The sequence below is a fragment of the Adiantum capillus-veneris genome, chromosome 5 (assembly GCF_014529385.1).
Source record: "Adiantum capillus-veneris isolate H3 chromosome 5, ASM1452938v2, whole genome shotgun sequence".
NCBI classification, from domain to species: Eukaryota; Viridiplantae; Streptophyta; class Polypodiopsida; order Polypodiales; family Pteridaceae; genus Adiantum; species Adiantum capillus-veneris.
In genome coordinates, this window is record NC_140935.1 from 136,369,886 (window position 1) to 136,396,166 (window position 26,281).

Sequence of the window (26,281 nt, forward strand, 5' to 3'; positions counted from 1 at the left end):
CTCTTCTTCTCTCTCCCATCAATAATGGTGCCGAAGGGTTTCAAGTAAGATGTGTTCTACATTGATGTTTTCTTGATTTCTTGTTGTTTTCATTTTCATCTCTAATCAAACATATATATATATATATATATATATATGTATCTAATCTCATCTCCTTAACCAAACCTATCCCTCTCATTCTTAGTAATTCACCCTCTCTAGGTTCTCTTGCTACAGGTACATCTCTCCCTGCAGTATCCTTATTGCCTACGGGCAAGAATAGGGCTTGGGAAGAAAACTTCTCATCTCTTCACTTCTCTCATATTTACATTTCTCACATACTATCTTAGATGAATAATCCACATGATGATCATTTCTATCGCTTTCACTCTGTACGATCGATTAGAATTAACGGATGGATTAGCCGTAAAATACACTTTCAACAACGTATAGTGTTTCTCTTCGGCTCTGAAAGGCTCAATGAAATACTTCTATCATCAGATCCCATCATACTACCTCTCATAGACTATAATTTTTCTTTTGATGTAAGCGTAGTTATCTTGCTATGAACCAAGAGGATTTGTACACACAATTAATTCCAATCACTAGACAAAATATATATATTATGGTAAGCACAAAACTACAATTCCAAAGAACAATTCGTAGCTTATTTGGTCAGCCAAGATTGAATGCCATTAACTCATCCATTAACCCTTTCATATTACCCATGATACGATATGACCATAGCCTTGATGTTTTCATCTTCGTATTGTTTTGACATTCTCTTTTGCGTTCTTTCTTTGTGTGTGTGAGTTCAAGAGAGAAAGAGTGAGTCTTCTTTGATTGCACTTCTTTCCAAACCGTAGTCTTCATGGCATCTATGGTTTAACTCCTTCATATAGTTTTTGTTGAGTTCTCTCACAAACTCTCACAGCCATAAGCCCGATGCTTTCCTGACAAAACCGCAAATTTCTCGACAGCGCTCACATGTAATTCACATCAAGTTCACAAAATTCACATTGATCCCTCCTGGCCCCTGGGGAATGGGGGTGGTACTGAGTTGCGAGGCTGGCCGCTTCCTTCAAGGCCAATTGTGTTTATTTTTGCGATTGTCCGAACACATTGGAGGTGTTGAGGAAAGCCCATGTGCATGATTGAGATAGCTATCACCACGTGAGTCCCGACCCAATTTCTTAGAACTTCATCAAATTCGAAGTCAAAATGGGAGTATTTTTCTTTCGCTGGGCTCCTAGCCTAAAGGCTCTCCGTGTGTGAGTGAAAGGCGGCCGTTGGAAGAGTCCTCCCCCCCTCCTTCTCGCACATACACGAGCCGCACACCTCAGATCCGCCAAAGTTCTCGCGACTTCGAGCTGCAGTGTCACATATCCAGCGAAGCCTCTTCAGGGCGGCCGGCCGAAGCAGCCCTCTTCAGGCAGTCGCTCTTCGTTATTCGGAATCTCGGATCCATAGCTGAGTGGCTCGCACAGGTAACCATGGCTTATTCATAGTATCCCTCAAGGTCTTCTTTGCAGAGAGCATTTGATCGTGACATTAGCGGCAAATCAGTAAACCTGGACGTCGTCTCTGCCAAGGAGACCCGAAACTACAGAAGAAAATAGAGCTTACTTATCGTCATTAACATGCCCATGTGAACCAGTTGGCCCTCCCTCATTATCCTATGCGCCTCCAATCCTGACGAACTTATCCGCCAAGAAGGGAGAGGCTTGAAAGAAACTTGTTTCTTACTCCTTCAAGGAAGCGCGCACGCACGCGCACGCGCGCACACACACACACACACACACACACACACACACACAGAGAGAGAGAGAGAGAGAGAGAGAGAGAGAGAGAGAGAGAGCACATTGGAACTCGGGGTTTGTTACTCCCCGGTCCAGTAGTCAACGACGAGCATGACTCCAAGCCCCCATATGAACCATGTGTTTCGAGAGGGAGCTAATGCTGCCATTACCACTGGCAGCAAACGACTCTATCAAGTTTGGAAAGGAAGCAATGTAAGTTTACAAGTTCTGTTTTTCGTTTTTATTTTAGTATTTAAAACTACTCTCTCAATATAAGCAATGCAGGTTTACAAGTTCTGGTTTTAAGTTTTGCTTTTCTTGCAGTTTAGTCAACATAGTGTACTATGTTGGGCAGATTTTCTCCCCGAGTAGATTGGTTTGTTACTTCATTTTGTAGGGTTGCTTTGTCTGGAACCTTGTCCTTGCACAGTCCTGAGCTCATAGAAAGCTTTGTGTGTTCTAGTCTTTATCCTTGCACATAAAGCCCTCAATCTTTTCAGTTTGACGAGAGTGTTGTGCAGAGGGGTGAATTGCAAGAAATCTTATGGTATTTTGTGGTTTTCGACTCCTGGACCTGATTTGCAATCGACATGTTGCCTAGAAAGGTTGTTAATTAAATTAATTAATGACTTTTGATGTCCCTATACACGTGAACTTTTGACGTTGACACATCCTATGGGCTCCTCTTATTGGAGCTTGGAGGTTGTGTCATCGCCAGATGGTCGTACTTCAGTTGTATTGCATGGTTGTCCATATTAGTAAATTTGGCTGTCTTTGCCGATTTATAGATAAGTGATTCTTCCTCTCATTTTATATGAGATCTCATTCCTTCTTGAAGTATCTCACTATTGGCAGGCTAGACTTATTATCTAGTTTCATCTCTCTCTCTCTCTCTCTCTCTCTCTCTCTCTCTCTCTCTCTCTCCCCCCCCCCCCCCCCCCCCCAAGCCACTAGGGACTCAAGAACTCAATACATAGATGCCAAAATGCCAAAATGGAAACATGTCAAGGGCCAAGGCTCAAGGACAAGAAGAGCCACTAGCCTGCCAGTTTGTATTGGTGGCGTGGAGATCATGGATGTCATCCCAATCCTCATCTCCAACAGGCTTGTCCGCATCATCCACTTCATGTAAAACTTTTGTAGATCCCCCCCCCCCCCCCCCCAAGTATCTCCGCCTTTGCCTCCATCTCCCACTGTAGAAAGGGATCTAATACTTTGGATGCCGACTTGCAAAGCATACGCAAGTTTGCACTCACAAATACAAGATCATTTGCGTTTTCCACGGCAAGTCGGTTCTGCATCCTGGATGCAACGTGGCTGTAAACACTCCACAATTGCTCGAAGCAAGAGGAGCTAACCGCTTGGCTAAGGATGCGGATAGCGAGTCGCTGAAGCTCTTGCCCATCTGAGCCATAGTTCCGCCACCGCAAAACTGAGGAGATCTTGGTGCAATCAACTTGGGCATCGGCAAGCCCAAATGATCCTCGCATATCCCTGTACATAGCAAGCTGATCCTTGATTTTCCGGCATTCTTCTCGATTAGCATGAAACATGCTCAAGATCTCGTTTCATTGCTTGGTCACCTCCCCATCATGCTCCTGTTCCGCACCTTGAAACTCTGGATCCAGCACAAAAGCGCACCATGGAGAGGGGAAGCATATGAGTCCCATCTGGTCTGACAAAGCTGGCTAATCTCCTCAAATTTGTCTGCGGCTCAAGTATTTGGAGAGCCTCTACCATGCGATCCATGTCCTCAAACCTTGCGAATGCAAGGTTGCATGCCACAACTACTTGAAGCAAGTGGAGTACAGGTTGCACCATTTGGTCTATAGTCTTCAATGACTCCCAAAACTGGGGGCCCTCTGACTTGTCTACACATAAGATCCCTGCGACTGAACCTGCGTAGGATGAGGAAGTGTATTCCGTACTGATGAGGGTCTGCCGCACTGCACTCTGACATTTGCATAGGCGATGAACCGTTAGGTAGTTGTAGGCAAAGCGGGTCTCACAATACTACAAGAGAACCTTGCCCCCTGACCGCTTCAAGGATGTAGCACGAAGGAGATTGTGATTGTTGATGAAGGACACTAGCTTGGACGCACTTGTAATGAGTGACTCAATCCAAGGTAGGCGCCCTATATCCTTTAAAAGGTTGATAAGGCAATGTGCCATACAAAATGACACTTTGATGCGGGGATACATGCCCTCCAAAATGGCACCGTGCCTTGTTTGATGCCTCCCCATCCGTGACAAGCTGCAACACCACCTTTGTGCCAACGATCTCTATGGCAGCCGCCCACTCTCCTGCAAGCACATCGAGGGATTTCCCTGGCATCATGTGAGTGGGCAAAGGACATCTCCCTTGCAATAAGCCACAAGCCCATGAATGGATCTCCTCGTGGTGTCGCTCCATCCATCTGCAATGAGTGTCACTTCATACTTGGCCCATTGTCGCTTCATGTTTACGATTGCCATCTCCACAACGGCCTTCTCTCTATCAAGAAGAGTAGTACGGAGGGCCTCTGAAGTGGGTGGCACGTAGCGTGGCGCGTAATCCCCAATCCTTGTGCACATTGCCTTCAAGTAGTCCGACCTATACAATGTACATGTCACAAAGGTCAAAAGTCAAGACAATGTTGAATGGAAAACGAACATACTAGTTATGGTCATAATATGTATGAGCATTGAGAACTTGGAACTTACCGAGCCTTTATGAAAGGGATATGGTCGTGATAAAAAAAGCGGGCAACGACGGCATCCATATCCTCCTTCTTTGAATCCCATGACGCATCTAGAGTTCGTTGACGATGGGTGGGAAGAGAGGGAGTAATTGTTTGAAATGATGTTTGAGCCGCCGCACTAATACTTCCAACGGAAGCTTGCGAATGAGTGGTAGAAGAAGGAAAAACCAAGTGATTGCCGCTTGGGTCGATCATTTGCTTTGGCTCTCATGATGGCATTCTTGATCTCAAGCTCCTTCTTCTCGGCCGTCACATTCTTGCTATGCTTCACTTGCTCCCCCACTACGTGAAGGAGGTGTGCTCGAACCTTGTTTGTCCCGGATTTGCGGTGGAAGCCACATAGTTTGCACGTCCATGATCTTGCACCGCCCTCTTTGCCCAAGACTTCGGAGTGCACCTCATCCCACCATGAAGGTTCATCCTTCTTTCTCTCTTAACAACGGAGGGACCTTCATGTGATGCGGAAGCTTGTGCCATATTGATGGTGCTTGAGGCTTGAGGCTTGAGACTTGAAACTCTAGAGAGAGGGATGTGACGGAGGAATGGAGCTTGCGAGGTTGTGAGAGGGATGAAGCTTGAGAGCTTGCGAGAGGGATGGAGCGTGAGTCTTGAGAGCTTGTGGCTTCAAGCTTGAGAGAGGGTGACAGTGGCTTGAGCAATGAGCCTTGAAGCTTCAAGCTTGAGAGAGAGGGTGAGAGTGAGAGTGGCTTGCAAGTTTCCGCTCGCCTCTACAAGCTTGAGAGGGAGGATGAGACTCAAGAGAGTGGCTTCAAATTTTCAAATATCAGCAACAGGTAAAATTAGACGCCCCACCATTGAGCCCCTCGTCACGTCTACTAGGGCCTTCCATCAGTCAAGGTACCTTCATGTGGCAAACATACATTGATTTGGCAGTGCTATCAAGGTAGACATACGAGGCAATTGATGCGAGTGCGTGTAGATGTCACCACTACCGAGCTTGTTTCAGATGGCCGTTTTCTTCTCTGCCCATTGAAGGGATTCATAGTTGGTGATCTGCCTCTCTCTGACTCTCAATTTGGGCAGAGGGTGCTATTCACGACGGCCAAGCGACAAAACATGGATAGGCTGGTGGAGATGTTCAGCCAATGACAGTTGCGTGCTTAAAAGACCATCAAGGGTCCACATGCCATGCCACTGCCACATCACCAGTTTGCAATATCCTATGTAGCATCCGAGGATGTGTCGGTGTGTTGTTGGGTTGTGTGTGTTTTGGGTGCACTATGAGTGTGGGGCGGATGTTTCGCTGTGTCTTTGTGTTTGTTCTGCGGGGGGGTGTCTATTTTAGGTGGGTGGCTTGTCTGGGTGTCTGCTGCCATACTGCCTCAACTGTGCTTTCTCCTCTGGCTTGCTGTGCTTGTATGGTGAGGAGCTGCAGCTTTTTCTCTGCCATGTATGTCCTGCTTGTTTCCTTTCATTTTCTTTCCTAGCCATAGCGTCTCCTAGGTCGACAAAAGCGACAACTTGGTTTTTCTTTGAAAGAGAGAGTAAGGGAAACCGATGAGCTAATGTTTAGCTACTGTCATTCTTGAAAGATGCTCAATTGAACTTCACCTAGCTCTACAACCAAATATGCATTGAAGCTTTAAGAAATGACATATGTGGCAATTACTACAAACCGATAATGTCTGCAGTTTTTTATGATAACCTCACAACAGTAATCCAAGCAAAACTGGTTGAATTGAGGTTACCCTGAATGGTTCTGTTCAAAATTGGCACCCTAGATGGGGCCAAAACTTGCTAAAGCAAAAAGAAGTTTTCTTTGCAGCAAACTGTTAGTGTGATGTTTCCTAATGTTTTGTCCTATGACCTGTATCTTGTAGTCATATTATCTTCAAACGTGTTGAAGCACATGAGCATACAAGCTTCCAATAGCATTATTTAAGCATGAAACATATTTAGAACTTTTGTTGAAAGCCATAGAAGAAGAGACTGCCATTAAAAGTTCGAAACTTGAAAATTTCTTACTAGGTTGCTTTTTCAGTTTTTACCTCCTTTTCTCTTGTAGATACTGAATTTGGATAAATTAAATCTCACTATTTTTCATATCGTACTTTGCAGAGATTCTTCTTGGGTGGAAGACTGGTTTTTGGGCCTGATGTCAGATCCTTGTTTTTGACGCTGTTTCTGATTGTCGCTCCTGTCGTGGTTTTCTGTGTATTTGTGGGACAACCTCTTATGAAACACTTTTCTAATGGTGGCTTTGCAATCATCGTGGTGGCTGTTGCCCACACTGTCATTGTCAGTACCTTCTCCTTTATTTTCTCCTTACATTTTAAGTTTGAAGTATTTTTCATAGAGGCGAATTGGCCTGCTTTGTGAATCTTGATGGGTGTCTTCTTCTTTTCCGCATCTTAACAAATAGTGTTGTCTGGTCAGGTTTTAGTTCTCCTTTTGCTGACATCTGGAAGAGACCCGGGAATAATTCCTCGTAATGCTCATCCACCTGAACCAGAAGAGGATGCAGGCTCGTCTTCTGACTGGAGTGGTGGACAGACTCCTAAGTTAAGGCTACCCCGAACAAAAGATGTCATTGTAAATGGGGTGGTTGTAAAGATAAAGTATTGTGACACCTGCATGTTGTATAGGCCTCCCAGATGCTCACACTGCTCTATTTGCAACAACTGCGTAGACCGTTTTGATCACCATTGCCCATGGGTGGGACAGTGCATCGGAAGAGTGAGTGATATACTTTGGCTTATCTGACGTAGGTAAGGAGTTCCATGCTGACAGTTGTCTTTGTTGTTGCAGCGTAATTATCCCTACTTCTTTGGGTTTGTCATCACAACCACCTTGCTATGCTTCTACATTTTTGCAATGTGTGCACTTCGCATCAAGACGCTGATGGATGGGGATCCTAGTGTTTGGAGGGCTTTGCAAAAGTCTCCGGCGTCTGGATTCCTTATGGCTTATGCTTTCTTAGCTACTTGGTTTGTCGGTGGGCTAACTGCATTTCACCTTTACTTGATGAGTACAAATCAGGTAAGAAATTTCTCGTTTCTTGGGACACACTCTCTCTCTCTCTCTCTCTCTCTCAAAAGAGGCAAGGGTCAAATGAAATAAATATGGCTAACATACAAAACAAGATGGCCATAGGGCAAGCCATACTAAAGAATGGATAAGATTGCACAAATGGCCTGACACCACTGACCACGGATCTGCATTATAACAGTGAGTGGTAGACACATTTGAGGATATTGCCAAAGACACCAATCCCCTTAGTGGATGTATAGACAAAAATTGGCGTAGTCTCAAATTGAGAATGAGTACTTTGTTCAAGGGTTGGCCCCCCCCCCCCCCCCCCCCCCCCCCCCCCCCCCCCCCCGTGTTGATTTAGCTCTTTTTGAGGATACACCCACATTGTGTTGTATTAGCCCTCATTCACTACTCTCATCCCCCTACTCATATCCTGCTTAGTTCGCATCTAGCACTTTAGGATTCTATAGTACCCCTTTTTTCGAGTACCTTTTATTTTTTGGTACTAAGACATTGTATAAGATTCACTGTGCTGTAACTTTTTGGCTTCATAGGTCATTTTGGCCTTTTGAAGACGTAAATATAACATTTCATTTCATTTCATCACACACACACACCCACACCCACACAGAGAAGTGGGTGTATCCTCAAAAAGAGCTAAATCAACAAGGGGGGGGGGTAGTGGGGGGGGGGGCACGGCTATGAAAGGCCAACCCTTGAACAAAGTATTCATTCTCAATTTGAGTACTTCCTCCCATTTCTGAAGTCGTGACCTCCACTTCCCTCTTCAATACTCGCAGCTTTTGCTTTTTCACCCGTTGCTTTCAATCTTGCCATAGTTCTTTCATACTTCCATTGCCTCCTTAGCCTCACACACGCCCACTCACACACATACGCACACATCGATGCACCATAGACACTCAACACACATATGCGCACTCACACTTATTCTCACACAGTTTCCACTTGCTTGGGTTTGAGAGGGTGACGCAGGGAAGGGCACAATCCTTGGGTTCAAATAAAGAAGTCAGGGAAGGGCACAATCCTTGGGTTCAAATAAAGAAGTTTTCCAGAGGAAACTCTCTCTCTCTCTCTCGTACTATGGCGTGCCCTTAGTTTTCTAGAGGAAACTCTCTCTCGTACTATGGCACCATCGTTCATCTTGTCGAAGGATCTACAAGAGAATATTGGTGACCGTATTGAGGTTCTCTCTCAAAGAGGGGCTGGTGGCCGCTTGGTTGGATGTTCCTATGCTCGTGTCAATGTTCGAGAGTGGCTCGTGTGCACTCCAGTTGGTTCCGATGAAGGCAAAGTGGATGACATCATCTTGCTCGACAGAGGTACTTTTATTGCTATTTTCTCATCATTGGTGCTTGCCTCTATGGTCGCTAACTGCACTCCTCTCGGCTTCGGAGACAGATTGGTTTTTTTGCACCCGTGATAAAGATTAGCTACGGAGAGATGTCAGGTCTTGAAGTATCCTGCAAAAATAGCTTTTCAGATTGCTTGCATAGTTTTGGTTGCCAGGCATGTTGAGGGAGATGTGTTCTATCTTTGGCATACCATTCATGTGTTTAGTACAAATACGGACATATGTGCCATCTATAAAGGTGGCTACCACCCCTTTCACAGTCTTTCAAGATACCATCACTTTTGAGTAGAAAGGGGTGTTTACACTCGCAAAGGTTTGTGGCTAGTCGCAGTTCGAACTAGTACCTTGATTGTCATGAGATGGGGCATCTGGTGAGGGATTCCCGTAGAGGGTGGTCGCAGTTCGAACTAGTACCTTGATTGTCACAAGAGGAGACAACCCTCACAGCCACAGTAGACCCAGTAGAGTTCTGCACAGCAGTAGGGCAGGGCCTTATGCGATGGCATGATAGAGATCAGAGGGGTTAGAGTGTGTAGCAATAGAGTGCTCAACAACTCCAGAGTGTTGATCAGACACAAAGACACAGAGAGAGACGGACAGATAGACAGGTATAGGCAAAGAGATGCATCTTGGTACCTTCCCTTTGCTTTTGAGGTGGACAACAAGTGGGTCCTCTGACAGTATGGCTGTGCGATAGATCTGCATCCTTTTTTGGGTATAGTTAGAATGGATATGGATGATTTTGGATGCATGGCCTAGGGGTTTTACAATCCGTGTTTGTGAGCTACTACAGGAAGTTTTTATAGTGGATGCCTTATATCAGTCAAATACATAGCATTGGACTTTGTCGTTTTCTACATCGCTTGAGGCTGGTAGAGCTTTGGGTGGATTTGTGTCGACTTGGTCACAATCCAGATAGCTACATTTCACCACCTAATTAGCGTATCTTTATTCCTAGATGTATCATGTGGTTTGTTTCCCATGATCTCATTGTATATTTTTCATGGATCTTCCCATATTTCTTGTATATGGATCTTTGGTTGATTTTATGTAACGCAAAGGGTCAAAGCTTCACTTTTATTGTGAGAGAGAGAGAGAGAGAGAGAGAGAGAGAGAGAGAGAGAGAGAGGTGACTTTTGCCACGCAACGCCTTCTCTCCGAAGTACGCATACTCTCTGGAGTACTAGGATGCGTTGATGGACTCTTTAGTGCAATGTAGTAGAAACCGCTTGCTCCCTAGGCTTGCTTCAGCCACAGGGCCCTACATCAAATTGCTTTTATTTGTCTTTTTTGTGTGTGCATGCGTGTGCGGAAGCGTGAGAGAGGAGAGGAGAGAGAGAGAGAGTAGACACAAAGGCAAGAGATGGGGAAAGTGGGCGATTAGCCCTCCACTGACTACCATGAGCAGAAGACCCAATACACAATCATATGAGATCTGTGATATATGAAAGTGGGTCCCCCCCTGGCCCCATAAATAGGTGCCTGAGGGGAGGTAGAGCAAATGCCTGGAAAATACCCCACGGCCCAACAAGAAATAAATGATATATGGAAATATATGAGGGCGCCCGGACAAAGGTGGGCAGCCGGCCCCAAACTCGGGCAACCGGACCAGGTACAACCTAGACTATGATGCCCTAGACCTGTGAAGCTGCAGACTGGTGTAAGTCTTAACATTTTTGGAGGTGCAACAATTGCTCAACGTGGCGAATGCTCGATAGTAGATACACGCTGATGGATTGGTTCTAACTTCTTTCTTACCTTTTCGTTTTTGCTTTGTTTGTTTGTGGTTTTTTGCTTGCTTTTCCTTACTCTGCTTTATGTGTGGGCGTGAGTTTCTGTGTGTTGGATGTATGTTTGGTTTTTGCAAGCTTTGTTTTCCTTGTGCTCTATAAATTGACTTTTGGGTGAGTGTGTGTCTGCGTTCGCGTGTTTGGGTGGGTGTAAATGAAGTCTATTTTTATAGCATGCCTATTTTTAGAGCGTGTTTGGGTGGGTGTAAGAAGTTTGTTTTTAGAGCAAGTGGACTGGTTTCTATCTTGGCTCATACCTCCTTGTCAGCCCTAGTGCAGTGCTTTGTTGCTCACCTTTTGGCACCCTGACCCCTCCTTGTTTCTTGGTGATGCCAGTTGCCTCTTCTCCCTCATCCTCCTCGTCTCTCCCTTTTGTTTATCCATCGCCTCTTGCTGTCAGATTACACTAGTTGGTGGGCAATGCGTGACTGTCACGCGCGCACTTCACTTGCGCTACGTGGACATGCTTCTGCTACTGTCTAGCATGAATCTTAGCTTAGGACCTACCCTGGCACCTTTGTGAGCCTCTAGTAGGACGTGCATGTCTAGGCCGGTCATAGTTGCTTACCCTCTCTTGTACAGTACAACATTTTAGCATGAAGGTGTTTTGCCACATGTGAACCACCTCTTAGTCTAGCATTTATTAACACGTGATTTTCAGCCTAATTATTCCTTGGTCTTGGGGGGCTGATTTGGGACTGCTCGACCCAGCCTTACGCACCCATAAAGGGAGAGCCCTTTGGGCGCTAGACACCACATAAGACACCGGAGACGCAGTAGCACCAAGCAGGTCCTGCACGACCGAGCAGATATCAAGCGTTTTCTTAGCATGAATCAGCGTTTTCAGCCCATGATTGTCTCAGAATTCAGCCCTTGACCTCGTCATGGTTGCAGATTCTAGCCATGGACATCGCTAGCGACTTTAGGATTCAGCCATAGCCTCGTCGTCGACGTCGACACAATACCCCAACATCTAGCACCCCTTGTGCTCTGACTTGGCTCGAGCCTAGCTCAACATAAGGACTCACAGAATGCATCAGTACCTTGTCGTCACCGTCATAGTCGTCGACACAAAACCCATCAGTACCTGTTGCTAATTGGACTATTTTCTTATTTTTAATGATTAATCTCTTTTAGGATATTTTATTATGTGCACTAAGAACTGTTAAAAGATTGTAGCTACAGGAACTGCCATCAGGAACGGACAACTCTGATGTGTCATTTGATGGGTGACGGTAAACATCGCGAAGGAGTTTCCGTAAGTTCGGTGGAAAGGGCCGGGTTACGAGTGCCTCTGATGTGTCACATGATGGGTGACGTGTGCATCAGTAAGGGGGCATCCCGTAGGCTAAGGAGGAAATCCGAACCGAGTAAGAAAATACGCGTAAGAACGCAAGCACAAGAATAAAGATGGGTTCAATGAAGCTTTTTACGAAAAGCAGGAACAGTCGCGGGAGGACAGATGTTTTCCCGCGAGGAGTCTGTCTGCATTGCATCTGTGTCGTGTCTTGCACTCGGGGACGCCTGGAATGTGTCCGTGTAGCATTATTTTAACTAACTGAGTGAGTTTTTAAAGTTTGAACAGGTTCACACTTTATTTTATAAAGTGGCCGGTCACCCTTTTATTAATAAAATAAAGCAAGCAAGGCCCTTATAAAGAAAACCAGCGCTAAAACCAAGGCAGGGGGTTGATTTGCGATCTCTCTCTCTCTCTCTCCTCTCTCTAGAAAACGCGATTTTCTCTCTTCTCTCTCTAAGAGCGCCAAGCTCTGCTTTTGGACCCCTATTCCTGCCGGGTGTCAGACCCTATAAAAGGGTAGCCAGCGTTTTAGTTTGGAGGAGCCGGAAGTAGTAGAAAATCACCAGCGCTAGGGTTTTGGAGCAGAGTCTTGCGACGGAAACTGCAAGTATTCGCGTGACGAATGAGTACGGAGGTCGATTCTTCGAGCAAGGAGCGACAGGTATAAGGTGTTGATACGCATTGAGAATTGCTGCTCTGTGTGGTTTGTTTTGCAGGAATCTCCCGTCTTACGGGAAGGCCCTTCACCGGAAGTACGGCTTCACGCCTAAGTCCCTTACGGGAAAGTACGACTTCACGCCTAAGTCCCTTACTAGAAAGCACGGCTTCGCGCCTAAGTCCCTTATGGGAAGGAACGGCCTTGTGCCCAAGCCCTTTACGGGAAAGCACGACCTTCGGGTCTAAGATTACAGAACGGAGGGGTTTCCTCGGGTTCTCGTGCTTGTATAAGAATTCTCCCTGAATAAAAGAATACTCTTAACGGGGGGGGACCAGCCCATCTTTTGGTCCCCAATACTGTGTCGATCTTCTCCCTTCTCTCATGTTTTTCAAAGAATTATAATTTTCAGATTTTCTAAGTGCTCGTGTACTCTCCCGTTTTGTGATAGTGGTATCAGAGCTCGGACTCCTCTCTTTCTCTGCAAAGAAGGACGATTCCGGGGAGAACGGGAAGAACCATGTCGAGCCAAGGGAGAAGCGTTGAAGAGGAGCTTCAACAAGTGCAAGCTCAGCTTGCGGAGTTGCAACAAATCTTACTGTTGCCAGATGTCCAAAAGCTTTTGGGCGGACTGAAGAAAACGAATGGAACTGATGCAGCCAAGCATCGAGACAACACTGTTGGCGTGAGACCACAGGAGGTAAGAGAAGAAGAACGTGCCGAGGTGCACAAAGGATCTTCGGATCGGAATAAACGGCCTACTTCAAGGAAAGGCCAGGAAAAAGCGCTCTCTTTGCTAGACGAGAGCAAGGACATCTCTATCTCATCTCCATCTTACTCTCCTGATTATACTTCTACTTCTCGATCATCTCGTCAGAAGAAGGAAGCTGGTACTGCCACTACCCTACATCAACCTAAAGATAAGCCTCGATTCAAGAAGCATGGTCGCAAGTCTCAACATCGCATGAGAGTCTTCAAATCGGGCGACAAGGACATTTAGTTCGAAACCTACAACGGACGGAGAGACATCTCCAAAGCACTGTCCTTCATTAGACAGTTTGAAGTCGCCTTTACCAATGGGCACGTCACAAAAAAATCCAAATTACACCATGTGGGGATGCACCTCAAGGAAACGGCAAGTAATTGGTGGTTAGCCAAGATTCTGGAAGGTTCTCAGACCAGAACTTGGGAGAGCTTCAAGTCTGAATTTTATGAACAATTTCTTCCACCTGACTGCGAGCAGGACATACGGAAGGAATGGGACTGGCTTGCCCAGAAGGAACATTAAAGAGTAACGACTTATGTGGACAAGTATTGGTCGGTTCTTCTGAAGGTCACTCCCTTCATGAAGATTGCCGACGAGGAAAAGAAAAGAAAGTTCGAAGCGGGTCTCCAACCGTAGCTTCGAAAGAGTATGAAGGTGTATCCGCATGATACTCTTCAAAGGATGATGGAGTCAGCAATCATTGCTGAGGATTTGCACTCAACTGGGACGCCCAGAAAGATGGAGCATAGCACTTACCGTGCAAGACAAAGAGGGGTCTACGATGACCAAGGGGGCCAAGGAAGAAAACATCCTCCATCTAGAGACGATGATCATTCTAAGAAGCCAGAGGGCACTGGCAAGCGAACTAAGTATCTTTCTCCTACTCAAGTTCAAACTTTCAGAGAGGAAGGAAGATGCTTCTACTGTGGCGAGAAAGGACATATGAAACCGGATTACCCGCTAAAGCAGCAACGGCAAGAGCAAGCCTCTACGAGGCAAGAGAAAGCAAGGAAGGAACCCGCATGGCCAAGCTCGAACTCAATCCCAGATGTTCAAGGAAACACAGAATCTGAGAAAGGAAAGCGTCAACTTCTGAAGGGCTAGGGGTCTTTGAACAACAACCAGCGAGTACTGATTCTTTATGATCCAAGATCCACGGATAACTTCATCTCCCTGGATACTGCGGAACGAATGTGCCTCACACCGGCTCAGCTTGGCACACCGGTTACATCCGGATCGGCATTCGAGGGGTTGACAACCAATGCAACTCCCGTGCAAGGACAGCTCAATCTTCGGATTGGCGAGTACAAGGACCGCGAATCATTTTTGATGGCACCCATCGAGGGATGTGATATCATCTTGGGTATGCCATGGCACTTTCACATGACACCTATCCCCGATTATGTGGAAAAGACCCTCACTTTTGATCATGGGGGTAAGAAAATAAAGATTCAAGCTGATGCAGGAGATTGGCAGTTCCCAATTGTAAGCCATATCTCCATTAAGAAAGAAATGAAGAAGTGTGTTTCTGCTTACTTGATTTTTGCAAAGGATAAAACTAGTAGGGACTCTCTCTCTAGTCTGGAAATTAAGCGTCTTCAATTTATTGAAAAGTACAAGGATTGTTTCACGGAAACACTTCCTGATGAACTCCCTCCGGTACGCCTGGAAGATCACTGCATAGATCTCATACCGGGTAGCTCGCCTCCCAATCAACCCCCTTATCGGGTGAGTCTTGCTCAGCAAGAGGAAATTTTGAAGCAAGTCAATGAGCTTCTAGAGAAAGGGTTAGTACGGCCAAGTGCTTCACCCTACTGCTCTCCAGTTCTACTGGTGCAGAAGAAAGCTAGCACGTTTCGAATGTGCATAGACTACAGGTCTTTAAACAAGATCACGATCAAGAATCGCTTTCCGATCCCTCGGATTGATGATATACTTGATAAGTTGCAGGGTGCAAGTGTCTTTAGTCGCCTAGACTTAAAGAGTGGGTATCATCAGATACGGATCGCCCCTGAGGATGTCCATAAGACTGCTTTCCGCACAACCTTTGGACTATATGAATTTTTGGTAATGCCTTTCGGCTTGACCAATGCTCCTGCGACGTTCAATCGCATGATGGACCGCATTTTCAGCCCGTATCGAGCTTTTACGGGAGTATTCTTTGACGACATACTCATCTTCTCTAAGTCAGAAGAGGAACATCGGAAGCACTTGGACTTAGTGCTTCAAGAATTACGAAAGCATGAGTTGCATGTGAATGCAAAGAAGAGCGAGTTCTTTCTCTCTGAGATACACTATGTCGGCCATATAGTCTCTCACAATCAAGTGAGTATGGATCCTGCCAAGATCCGAGTGGTAGAAGATTGGCATATTCCCACTACGGTACATGATGTACGTAGCTTTCTGGGATTATGTTCATATTATCGAAGGTTTATCCGAGGATTTGCTCATGTAGCAGGACCACTTCATGATTTGACAAAGAAGAAGATTCCTTTCAGATGGGGATCGAGACAACAAGGAGCTTTTGATCGGCTCAAGTACTTGCTAAGCCATGGACCTATTTTGATAGTGCCCGACTTAAGGAAACCATTTGAGGTTCAGTGTGATGCTTCAGGCGATTGCATCGGGGCAGTGTTAAACCAAGAAGGCCATGTAGTGGCATACGAAAGCAGACGGCTTAAGGATGCAGAGTTGCATGCATCAATCTACGAAAAGGAACTCTCGGCTGTGATTCACGCCTTATCCAACTGGAAGCACTATCTTCTAGGAGCGGATTTTGTGATCAAGACTGATCACCAGAGTTTGCGGTATTTACACGGCTGGGAGTAAGAATGTGGTCGCAGACGCATTATCTAGGCGGCCAAGGGTGAACGCTATCACTTCGGTGTATCACCAAGAATTAGAAGCATTACCGGATTTGTATCCGAATGATCCAGATTTCTCCACCATTTGGGGAAAAAGCTACATTGTGGAGAGAATGAGTTTCCCTATTCCATTCGGGACGGTTATCTCTACCACCATTAGGCCATATGTGTGGCGGAACCATTAAGAAAGAAGATCATGGATGAAGCACACGCTTCGCCTTATGCGGGTCATCGGGGTATTCTCCCTACAACCTTAGCAATGGAAAGATATTTCTTTTGGCCTAGCCTTAAAGCAGACATTGATAAGTATGTCAGGGAATGCTTGGTTTGCCAAAAAGTGAAGTATGATCGGCATAAGACGCCTGGGTTGCTACAACCTTTGCCTGTGCCTAATGAACCTTGGGAAAGTATTGGCATGGACTTCATCATGGACCTCCCTAGAACTCAGACTGGAAATGACGCGATCTGGACCATTGTGGATAGGTTTAGCAAGCAAGCACACTTTATACCAGTCAAGAAAATGATCAAAGCAGATCATATGGCTAGGGTCTTTCTAGCACAGATCTATAAGCATCATGGAATGCCTAAGTCTATTGTGAGTGATCGAGATCCTCGCATGATAGGAAATTTTTGGCGTGCCTTGATGGATAATCTTGGTACGAAGCTGAATTTTTCATCTGCCTACCATCCTCAAACGGACGGGCAAAGTGAGATAGCCAATTCCACAGTATTGGATATGTTAAAAGCTTATGTGTCAGACCGGCAATCTGACTGGGAGAAATATTTGCCCCTTGTCGAGTATGCGAATAACAATACCATACACTCATCGACGGGGAAAGCACCTTTTGAGATTCTCTATGGTAAGCCTTTGCTTCCACCGATCCTTTTAACTAAGGATAAGATCTTTGCAGCAGACGAATTTGTCCGGGATTTGGACACCGCCTACGGGCAAGTTAGGAGAACTATTCTACGCTCTTAGGAAAAGCATAAGAAAGCTGCAGACAAGCACAGAAGGAATCTAGACTTAACAGTCGGAGTTAGTCTTACTCAAGTTTGAGAAGGCAAGACTTAAGAAACAAGCGTCTCATAAGGGGAAAGTGGTAAAACGGTCTACCTGTTATTATGGGCCGTTTAAGATTACTGAGCGAGTGAATGATGTCACTTTCCGATTAGAGCTACCGCCTAATTGGAAGATCCATAATGCTTTCCATGTCAGTTTACTCCGGCCGTATGTGGGACCGCCTCCAAGCCGGCCTAGTGCTGAGGAATTTCTTGAGGTTGAGGAAACAGAAGAAATACTCCAACCGGAGCAGATAGTAAGTCATCAAGAGCGGTCTCTAAAATCCGGAAAGATAACACGGAAGTATTTGGTTAAGTTTAAGAACTATTCGAATCTAGATGCTCAGTGGATGATGCAGGAGGAATTAGCAGCTTATCCCGAGATACTGGAGGTATATGTCCAAGCACTACGTTGAGGTCAACTGTTTAGAAGCCAGAGGGATGTTGCTAATTGGACTATTTTCTTATTTTTAATGATTAATCTCTTTTAGGATATTTTATTATGTGCACTAAGAACTGTTAAAAGATTGTAGCTACAGGAACTGCCATCAAGAACGAACAACTCTGATGTGTCATTTGATGGGTGACGGTAAACATCGCGAAGGAGTTTCCGTAAGTTCGGTGGAAAGGGCGGGGTTACGAGTGCCTCTGATGCGTCACATGATGGGTGACGGGTGCATTAGTAAGGGGGCATCCTGTAGGCTAAGGAGGAAATCCGAACTGAGTAAGAAAATACACGTAAGAACGCAAGCACAAGAATAAAGATGGGTTCAATGAAGCTTTTTACGAAAAGCAGGAACAGTCGCGGGAGGACAGATGTTTTCCCGCGAGGAGTTTGTGTCTGCATTGCATCTGTGTCGTGTCTTACATCCGGGGACGCCTGGAATGTGTCCGTGTAGCATTATTTTAACTAACTGAGTGAGTTTTTAAAGTTTGAACAGGTTCACACTTTATTTTATAAAGTGGCCGGTCACTTTAAAGTGACCAGCTTAAAGTGACCAGCCCTTTTATTAATAAAATAAAGCAAGCAAGGCCCTTATAAAGAAAACCAACGCTAAAACCAAGGCAGGGGACTGATTTGCGATCCCTCTCTCCTCTCTCTAGAAAACGCGATTTTCTCTCTCCTCTCTAGGAGCGCCAAGCTCTGCTTTTGGACCCCTATTCTTGCCGGGTGGGAGACCCTATAAAAGGGTAGCGAGCATTTCAGTTTGGAGGAGCCGGAAGCAGCAAAAAATCACCAGCGCTAGGGTTTTGGAGCAGAGTCTGGCGACGGAAACTGCAAGTATTCGTGTGACGACTGAGTACGGAGGTTGATTCTCCGAGCAAGGAGCGACAGGTATAAGGTGTTGATACGCATTGAGAATTGTTGCTCTGTGTGGTTTGTTTTGCAGGAATCTCCCGTCTTACAGGAAGTACGGCTTTACTCCTACGTCCCTTACGGGAAAGTACGGCTTCACGCCTAAGTCCCTTACAGGAAAGCACGGCTTCGCGCCTAAGTCCCTTACGGGAAGGAACGGCCTTGTGCCCAAGCCCTTTACGGGAAAGCACGACCTTCGGGTCTAAGATTACAGAACGAAGGGGTTTCCTCGGGTTCTCGTGCTTGTATAAGAAATCTCCCTGAATAAAAGAATACTCTTAACGGGGGGGGGGGACCAGCCCATCTTCTGGTCCCCAATATTGTGTCGATCTTCTTGTTTTTCAAAGAATTTTAATTTTCAGATTTTCTAAGTGCTCGTGTACGCTCCCGTTTTGTGACAGTACCTTGTCGTCGTCGTCACGTGACATGTAACAGACTTGGACACTCCAAGTCAAGAATCAATCACGACAGCACCAAATAACCACTTCAAAACAATTCACAGATCACAATAGATTTGCATTGGCTCGACGAGTTCCGTGCCTAGAGATATTGGCTCCAACGACTGGCGCCCCTTTCGGTATTTCTTTATGTATTAAATCAATGTCAAAGTACAAGAGAGCGGTTACGGTTTCACTCTCAGACTCTGCGTCCAGATGCTCTGCAGAGTGAGCCCTCACCACTTATTTAAAGTTTACAAGGGATTCCCAAAAGCAGAGCCCCAAAAGCTTCCAAAACAAAAGCAAAAATTCTCTCTCTCTCTCTCTCTCTCTCTCTCTCTCTCTCTCTCTCTCTCTCTCTCTCTCTCTCTCTCAAGATAGTAAAGCAAATCAACTCTCTCTCTCTCAAGCTCCAAATTGCGTAGCTAAAAGCTGGCAATTTGCGTCGCTTGTTCTTTATTTCTATACGGTGACACGTCAGCATGCCAGCGCAATTTTCGGTAATTCTGTCATGTTGCCTAGAGTTAGGGTTAGGGTTTAGGACATGTTTTAGGATTAGGGTTAGGGTTAGGGTTTGCAGAATTAGGGTTTTCAGCAGCAGTTCCTCATGCTCTCGGGCAGACACGTCATCACTTTGTGACATACCCCCCCTCTTGAAAGCACTGTAATCGCCCTCGATTACTCTTGCAAAACAGACAGAGGCCATAAACCGTCTTAGCAGACAATGACTGGTAGTATCTACGTACTAGGAACACACATCTAGCACATGTATTAAATCGACAGTCACATCACACGACATCACAGTACATCACTCGACATCACAGGACATCTCATGACATTCAACATTCATTTGGATCTTAGACCATGATTTATCGGCAATGTAGCTAGCAATCGCATCTAGATCCAATCGGGACCTCATCGATGTCCGATTGACTAACCCCTATTGCAACCATGTCTATTCGAGATCAATCATACCAAAACGCTGCAGTCATTTTGTCTATTAGTTCCTACACTCAAAAGAAGTCAAGAACAAATCGGTATCATAATCAGGAATTCCATTTCATAAAGTCATCGAGCAGAATACTGTCAGCTCTCAATATCCCTGAAGCTCAAAGAGACATCAGTGACTTTAGTATCAAAATCGAGGCATCTGTTGACAAAGGAGCGGAGTAACTCCCCTCTTGTGCATCCCACTGCACCAGATCTCTGGCCAAGCTGAATTGTGGGTTCCATATGGAGTAGACTATGCTAAACCAAAAGCATCGAGGTAAAGTTTCACAATCTGAGGAGTATCTGCTAAGTCCTCCTCCTCAGTCCACTTCGCATCCAATGCAGAAGTGTTCTTGAACTTAACCAAGAACCGCCTTCGGACTTTACCTTTATTCTTCGTATCCTTATGTGCCAAAATCTGTTCAGGAACGAGGATTTTTTCGTTTTCTTCTACTTCGGGTTGCTCATCAGGCTCCCCATCATCATGCACATCACCCTTAAAAGGTTTCAAGAGACTCACATGAAATGCATTGTGAATCCTCCAAGTATCTGGCAATTTCAGTCGGAAGGAGACATCATTTATCTTTTCAGTGATTTGGAAAGGTCCGTAGTATCGCATACTAAGCTTTGGAAAAAGCCTCTTCTTTCCCTTTTTCTTTCTTAGGCGTGCCTTCTCAAAACTTAAGAGCACCCAATCATCCTCCTTCAATTTCAAGTCGCGACGATGGCGATCCGCTGCCTTTTTCTATCGTTCTTGAGACTTCTGCAAAGCCTCGCGAACCTTGGCAAAAGCCATATCTAAGTCTCGCGTATATTCATCCGCTTCAAAAATTTTATCTTTCGTGCTTAGGAAGGGTGGAACCTTCGCAGCACCTTCAACAATCTCAAATGGCGCCTTCCCCGTCGAAGAGTGTATTGTGTTATTGTAGGCAAATTCCGCCAAAGGTAAGTACTTTTCCCATTGAGTCTTCTGATCCGAGATACAAGACTTCAATAAATCTAAAACCACTGAATTTGCAATCTTAGATTGCCCATCAATCTGCGGGTGGAACGATGGCGAGAACTGCAACCGCGTGCCGATGTTCTCCCAAATTGCCTTCCAAAACAAACTTGTAAATTTGGGGTCTCTCTCGAAGACAATCGTCTCAGGCATGCCATGTAATCTGAAGATCTGGGCCACAAACAGTCTCGCTAAGTGATCCGGCTTGACTGTTTTCTTCACTGGAATGAAATGAGCCTGTTTGCTAAATCTGTCAATAACAGTCCAGATACCATCGTGACCACTTTGTGTTCTCGAAAGATCAAAAATGGAATCCATTGCAATACTTTCCCAAGGGCGGGTGGGTATGGGTAAAGGTTGTAACAATCCCTGTGCCTTATGCGTGTCAAACTTGACCTTCTGGCATACTAAGCAACTGCGCACAAACTCTTCCACATCCTTTTTGAGTCTTGGCCAAAAGAAGTATCTCTCTACCCCTTTCATGGTGGTAGCAATGCCGCGGTGACCCGTAAAAGGTGGACAGTGGCATTCAGTCATAACCTTTTCCCTCAATGGCTGTGTAACGCACAACATGGTTTTTCTCATCAAGTAGCCTTCCCGAATGGAGTATCCTGCTATTGTCTCCCCATCCTGTATTCGTGTGAAAATATCTACAAAAATCTGTATCTATGGCATACTGGTCGACCATATCCTCGAAGCTCCTATGATGTATTGCGGAAATAGCCAGAACCAACGGCTTCCGAGACAAAGCATCTCCCACCACATTCTTTTGTCCCTGCACATGGACAATCTGGAAGTGAAACTGTGACAAGATGTTCGCCCACCTCATCTGCTTTTCCGGAAGCTGCTTTTGTTTGACCCTGCACATGGACAATCTGGAAGTGAAACTGTGACAAGATGTTCGCCCACCTCATCTGCTTTTCCGGAAGCTGCTTCTGTGACAAGAAGTAGCGCAAACTTTGATGGTCTGTAAAGACGGTAAAATCCGCTCCGAGTAGGTAATGCCACCACTGAGTAAGAGCATGGATAACCGCCAAAAGCTCTTTCTCATAAATTTGTGCTGTCATCTCCGGCCTTGAGAACAATCGGCTCTTGAAGCAATGACATGGCCTTCTTGCATGAAGACCGCACCCATACTACGACCACAAGCATCACAATATACTTCAAATGACTTCTGCAAGTTCGGCAAAGTCAAAACTAGTCCTGTAGTCAATTTCTCTTTCAATGTCTGAAAGGCAGTCAGCTCTGTGGATCCCCACGAGAAAGGGACTCCTATCTGTGTCAAGATATGCAAAGGGGAAGCAACCTCTGCAAACTTTCGAATGAACCGCCTGTAGTACGAACACAGTCCCAAGAAGTTTCCAACTTCATGGACATTCTTCAAATCGGGCCAATCATGGATAGTGTCTATCTTGGCCGGATCCATTTGCACTCCTGCTGCTGAGACAATGTGTCCCAAAAAGTGTATCTCTGAAGCAGATTATCTCTGTGTTTAGCCTCATTCTTGGAGAAAACAGTGATATCATGAAAGAAAGTGCCAACAAATAGCCTATACTCTCGAAAAATCCTGTCCATCATCTGGTTAAATGTCGCAGGAGCATTGGTTAAGCCAAAAGGCATCACCAAAAACTCAAATAACCCAAAAGTCGTCCAGAAAGTTGTCTTGAAGACGTCTCCCCGTGCGATTCTGATCTGATGATATCCACTCTTCAGATCAATCCTGCTAAAGTACGAGGATCCTTGTAATCTGTCGAGTATATCATCGATCCTAGGAATTGGAAATCTGTTCTTGATGGTGATTTTGTTGAGAGCTCTAAAATCGATGCACATTCTCCAAGATCCGTCTTTCTTCAAAACCAACAACACTGGAGAGCAATACTGTGAAGTACTAGGCTGGACAAGACCCTTTTCCAAGAGGTCTTTCAGTTGGTTCATAATCTCTTCATTCAGTGCTCTCCTCACACGGTAAGGTGGCCGGTTTGGTGGCGTGCTTCCAGGTATTACATCAATGGTATGATCTTCAGGCCCTCTAAAAAGCAATCGGCATGAGTGTGGAGAAAAAATCTTGGCATTCTTTTGTTCAGGTCAAAACATCTTCGACGTTTATCCATCGTTCAATTCTCTCCCAAAAGAATAAGTAAAGAAACTGAAGTTCATCAAGTACAATCTCCGAGCCCTTCATTTGTCAAAGTCGCTTTCTCGGCCCGGTAGTCAACCACGGCGTAGTTCTTGTGGTATCAAGGGATTTCGAGTAGAATGTCACTCGCGGCCCTGAACACCCCCGTCATTGCAAACGAAGTTTGCCAATGCTCAGTGTAATGGCAACATCCCGTATCCGGGTGCCAATCGAACTACCTCCGCCTGTGGCGTCAGTCTGTCGGGTGTAATTCCAAATCGAGCCGCCAATTTCAAGTGAAAAGAAGTTGGCCTTGGCTCCTTCAAAAGAGCTTCCCGATCCTTCACTTTGCCCTAAAAGCGGCAAAGTTTGTACTTTCATTCATTTGATTCCGTGCAAGTCCCACGCCATGTGGTACCAGTTCTGCTTTTTATCTGCCTTTACGTCCACGTTCCTCAGTTGCTCTCGAACTCTCAGGCCTGTCGTTGTCCTTATCATCCAGTTCTTTCGGTGCCTTTTTAGGGCACTTCGCGGAGATATGTCCATGTTCCCCGCATCCAAAGCACTTCCCCTCCCTGATGAAGCGAGCTCGCTCCTGAGGAGTAAGCTTGGGTCGTGCATCCTTCTTCTCTGGGTTGCTCTTTCTCTTTCTACTTTCATTCCCAGAAGCCTGTTCGGCGCGTTGTGTCATGGCCTCATCGGTGGGGTAGGTCAGACTGCCGGAGTGAATGGCAAAGCCCCACTTCGCATGACTCATCAACTCCTCAATAGAAGCTGACTTCTGTTCCAAGCAGTGATCTCGAATCTCTGTAGGTCGATCGAAGGTGAACCGCTCAATCTGTTCTCTGAACGAGATCTTCTTGAATGAAGAGGCGGGTAGAAAAGAGCTCCAGAATCTCTCACAGTAAGCATTCACTGTATCTCTCTTGGTCATCCGAAGATGGTTCCAAGCAGCTCATGTATCGCGTTCATATTCTTGCGTCAACCAAGAAGAAATAAAAAGCTTCTTAAATTTCAGCCATTTAACTGACGCCATCTTGTTTAAAAGAAGCGTGGACCACCAAGTTTGACCATTCCCCTTAAAATAAGAGGCAGCTCTTCAAATCTTGGAGTGCCCTGAGTAGCGTCCTCCCACGAAAGCGATGTCAAACTGTTGTATAAAAGACAAAGCCTTCGAAGCATCTTTGTATCTTGAAAAAGTATCAAATTTGATCGATTGTCCACTTTCCTTAAACTCTCGGACTTTCTTGCTTTTATCTTCCAGAAAGTCATACTGATTGGCTTTATAAAACTTCTTCTTGTTCGCATAAAATTTTCCATCATTGGAGTCTGAACTGCCTGTAGGACGAGTCCTCTGTAGAAGTGTCAGTCACTGGGCGAGATTTAGACTTCTTTGCCTTTTTCTTGCCCTTTCTGAAGCGTTGTTTCTTGCTTCACTTTTTGCCTTCTCTGTCTTCTTCGCTCGAATCTGAAGAGCTAGAAGAATTGTCAAAAGAAGAAGAAGAAGAAGAACTGAGTACTTCTTCAAATCGAAAAGGCTTCTTCTGTTTCTTTGCTTTGTCAAATGTCGACTGACGACCAAAATAACCCGGGAAGTCAGTGCCTTTCTTTTGCTTTTTGCCGTGCTTTTTGGCTTTCTTTTGCGCGTCAAAAAGCTGAGCAATCCGTGCATCAACCACCTCTTCTAATTCCTTCTCTGAATATTGCTTGTGATTAGAAGGTTTCTTGAGAGCGGGTTTCGGGGGTGGTGTAGTGGTTTTCTGCCACTGTGCATGCACTTACTGAAAGAAGTCTCGCTCATATATTTTGCCAATTTCAGATCCTTCGCAAAACTGAGCATCATCTTTGTTGCATCGCCGATCAATTGACGACGCTTTATCTCTCTTTGCTCCGCCTGAGTAGGTCGAGGCGGGCCATACTCTCTGTTGGAATCTTCGTTGTGATTCCTGCCTGCATCTCCGGATGCAGAGGGAGTCGACTGATCCTTGCATGAAGCCATAGGTGCCGCGGAAAAAAAAATTGGGATCGGATTTCCCGTAGAAGAGAAATCGGCCGTGCTCTGATACCACTGTAATAGACTTGGACACTCCCAAGTCAAGAATCAATCACGATAGCACCAAATAACCACTTCAAAACAATTCACAGATTACAATAGATTTGCACTGGCCCGGCGGAGTTCCGTGCCTAGAGATATTGGCCCCAAAGACTGGCGCCCCTTTCTATATTTCTTTATGTATTAAATCAATGTCAAAGTACAAGAGAGCGGTTAGGGTTTCACTCTCATACTCCGCGTCCAGATACTCTGCAGAGTGAGCCCTCACCGCTTATTTATAGTTTACAAGGGATGCCCAAAAGCAGAGCCCCAAAAGCTTCCAAAACAAAAGCAAAAATTCTCTCTCTCTCTCTCTCAAGCGCCAAATTGCGTAGCCAAAAGCTGGCAATTTGCGTTGCTTGTGCTTTATTTCCGTACGGTGACACGTCAGCATGCTAGCGCAATTTTCGGTAATTTTGTCCTGCTGCCTAGGGTTACGGTTAGGGTTAGGGTTAGGTTTTAGGACAGGTTTTAGGGTTAGGGTTAGGGTTTTTGGCAGATTTTAGGGTTTGCAAGTTTTAGGGTTAGGGTTTGCAGAATTAGGGTTTTCAGCAGCAGTCCTGCATGCTCTCCGGCAGACACGTCATTACTTTGTGACATGACACATCCAACCCTATGTGTTCGTGGACAAGCCACAGCATGACAAGGGTTCAATTCAGTCAAGTCAGTCTAGAATAGGAAGTGATCTGGCACTTTTGTGAGTCTGTTCACAGACCGTGCATGTCCAGACACTTAGATTAGGTGCATACTCTGGTTCCACACAACTTGACCATCAAATTCCATCAGTAGCATTTTTATGGTGCATAGACCTATTTTTCCTATTTTTGACATTTTTCACTTATTATTTTTAAGTGACTTTTGTTGGAAAGTAGGTAGGGCAATTTTGCTAAGTTTGTATATAAGCAAACCTAGCGCTAGCACTTTTTGGCAGAAGAGGCAGCAGGAGCACCTTGCTCAACAGACAACTTCT

The 26,281-nt window shown here is 45.4% G+C and overlaps 1 protein-coding gene across 1 annotated transcript in view; it reads left to right on the forward strand.

Moving 5' to 3' along the window:
* Positions 1 to 1,483: 1,483 nt before the first annotated feature.
* Positions 1,484 to 26,281, forward strand: part of LOC147458155 (putative protein S-acyltransferase 6) — a 40,483-nt gene continuing 15,685 nt past the window's right edge. Inside the window, exons 1-4 of the mRNA XM_086512888.1 lie at positions 1,484 to 1,991; positions 6,599 to 6,778; positions 6,917 to 7,216; positions 7,289 to 7,519. Of these exons, the coding sequence (XP_086369014.1) occupies positions 1,890 to 1,991; positions 6,599 to 6,778; positions 6,917 to 7,216; positions 7,289 to 7,519 (813 nt within the window). The 5' untranslated portion in view covers positions 1,484 to 1,889. The remainder of the gene's footprint in view (positions 1,992 to 6,598; positions 6,779 to 6,916; positions 7,217 to 7,288; positions 7,520 to 26,281) is intronic.